General features: G+C 62.9%; 1 protein-coding gene across 1 annotated transcript in view; it reads left to right on the top strand.

The window, feature by feature from the left end:
- AJAP1 (adherens junctions associated protein 1) overlaps positions 1-2,187 on the top strand; it is a 45,404-nt gene that overhangs the window by 37,251 nt on the left and 5,966 nt on the right. Inside the window, exon 3 of the mRNA XM_014546191.1 lies at positions 2,040-2,183. Within this exon, the coding sequence (XP_014401677.1) occupies positions 2,040-2,183 (144 nt within the window). The remainder of the gene's footprint in view (positions 1-2,039; positions 2,184-2,187) is intronic.

Below are 2,187 nucleotides of genomic sequence, written 5' to 3'. Positions count from 1 at the left end.
CGGCCCAGCCTCCTCCCCCCCTTCCTGCCTCCGCGAGCCGCCCGCGTCTGTGAGTCAGGTGACTGCTGTGCTCCTGGCGGCCTGTCTCTGCCTATTTCCTCCTGGAAATTGGCCTATTTTGAGGTTGGCCTCGCCGTGTACACACACCTGCTACCCCCTGGGAAAAGCGGGAGCTGCTGGGTGACCCCTGTCTGCCTGCAGCCACTCCCGCAGCAAACGTGGCTCCTTCTGGCATCAAAGCTCAGACTCCCTCTCAGAGTAATTCGCCCAAATGCTCCCCCGCTGCCCGCAGAGCTGGCAGGGCTGTGGGTGGGAGCGGCCGGGCATCCACACGCGGAAGTTGCTAGAAAGCTGGTATTCAGGTCAGTAAAGGCGGACAGGGGGGCACAGGGGGGTCAGCGAAGGCGGACAGCGGGGCACAGGGCTGGAAAGGACCTCCCACAGGCCAGCAAGGCCTGGGCACCGTCCCCTCCCCGCCCCCCATGGCCAGTTTCCCGGGGCAGAGGACGAGGCCAGCACTCAGCTTCCAGCGGCGCCCTGGGCGGGGGGTGGGGGGGGGGCACACGGGTGCCTGGCCCCCCAGTCCCGCCGACCGTCCTGATGAAGGATGACCCCTCCCCCCAGGAGAAAGCGGATTGTGACCCGCTGGGTAACAGGCCGCCAGCTTCCTCTTGGTTTCCCCACACGCTTGGGTTTGCAGCGAGCCCTCAAAAAGCCCTCAGGGAAGACGACCCAGAGGGATGAGTGGGTTCCGTGACCTTGGGGGCCGGGGGGGGGGGTTCCAGGCCAGCAGGCAGGAGGCCTCTCCCAGGGGAGCCGGGCAGGGGGACACCTGACTCAGGGGCGTGGGCACACGACCCCCTTGCAGCCCCTCATTGGGCGTCAGCGCTGAGCATACAGGGGAGGAGAGGGGAAGGGAACTGGTGCCCCACTGAGGTCCCCCAAAGTGGGGCTCCCCAAATTCCCTCGTCGCCACCCTCCTCCATGGGGACGGAAGTTCCACCCGTCCTGCTGGTGAGCCCGCCAAAGAGACATCCAGGGACAGGAATGGGTCTGACTGTCACTTCCCAGATCCCTCGGCCCACAGGGTTGGGTCCCTGTGTTCGTTTCGGGCGGAATCTGGAAGCGTCGCCACCCTCCTCCATGGGGACGGAAGTTCCACCTGTCCTGCTGGTGAGCCCGCCAAAGAGACATCCAAGGACAGGGACGGGTCTGACTGTCACTTCCCCAGATCCCTCGGCCCACAGGGTTGGGTCCCTGTGTCCATCTTGGGCGGCATCTGGAAGCTTCCGTGGTCCGGAGGAATGGGAACTGCAGCGGGCCTCCTGGGCGGGCAGGACAGTTCCCGCCACAGACCCGGTCGCGGCAAAGGAAGGAAGGACGGTCCAGTCTTATTCCCACCTCGTGGGCGTGGCAGGGGGGCCGATGCCCCACTTGTCCCCAAAGAGAAGGACGTAGTCCCTTCCCAAACACGCGACCAGGCCCGGATGAGCACCAAGGTTTCCCCGTGAGGACCCGCCATTTCCATCTCGTCGCGGCGTTCCTGGGGAAACTGAGTCAGCACCTTGGTCGGGATGACCTTCTTTGGCCAAACAAGGACTGAGCTCTGGGATAAGACAGCTCAACCCTCACCTCCTAGCCCTCCCTGCAAAATCGGACACATTTTTAAAAAATATGTTTTTATTGATGTCAGAGAGGAAGGGAGAGAGAGATAGAAACATCAATGACGAGAGAGAATCATGGATAGGCTGCTTCCTGCACGCCCCCACACTGGGGATTGAGCCCACAACCCAGGCAGGTGCCCTTGACCAGAATCGAACCGGGGACCCTTCAGTCCGTAGGCAGATGCTCTATCTACTGAGCCAGACCGGCTAGAGCGATATGGGACACATTCAAAATTCAAATTTTATTGTTAAAAAGTGCAGATGGCTGGATTGCGGTTGATCTCCCGGAGGCTGGGAGTCACCGTTTAGTAGTGATGGGGTGTAAGGAGCGCCTGGAGTCCAAGGCGGTGGCTTACACCCCACGTCCGCCCCCAGCTGCGCGCAGAGTGGGCACCCCCGCAGGAACGGCCGCCCGCGGAAGATGGACCAGCAGGAGGAGAGCTGCCAGAACCTGACGGACTTCCCACCGGCGCGCGTGCCCAGCAGCCTGGACATCTTCACGGCCTACAGCGAGGGCCTGCAG

This window comes from Myotis brandtii, unplaced genomic scaffold (assembly GCF_000412655.1).
Source record: "Myotis brandtii unplaced genomic scaffold, ASM41265v1 scaffold434, whole genome shotgun sequence".
Taxonomy (NCBI): Eukaryota; Metazoa; Chordata; class Mammalia; order Chiroptera; family Vespertilionidae; genus Myotis; species Myotis brandtii.
Note: the sequence above shows the minus strand (reverse complement) of the source record. Positions and strands in the feature narration are given on the sequence as shown.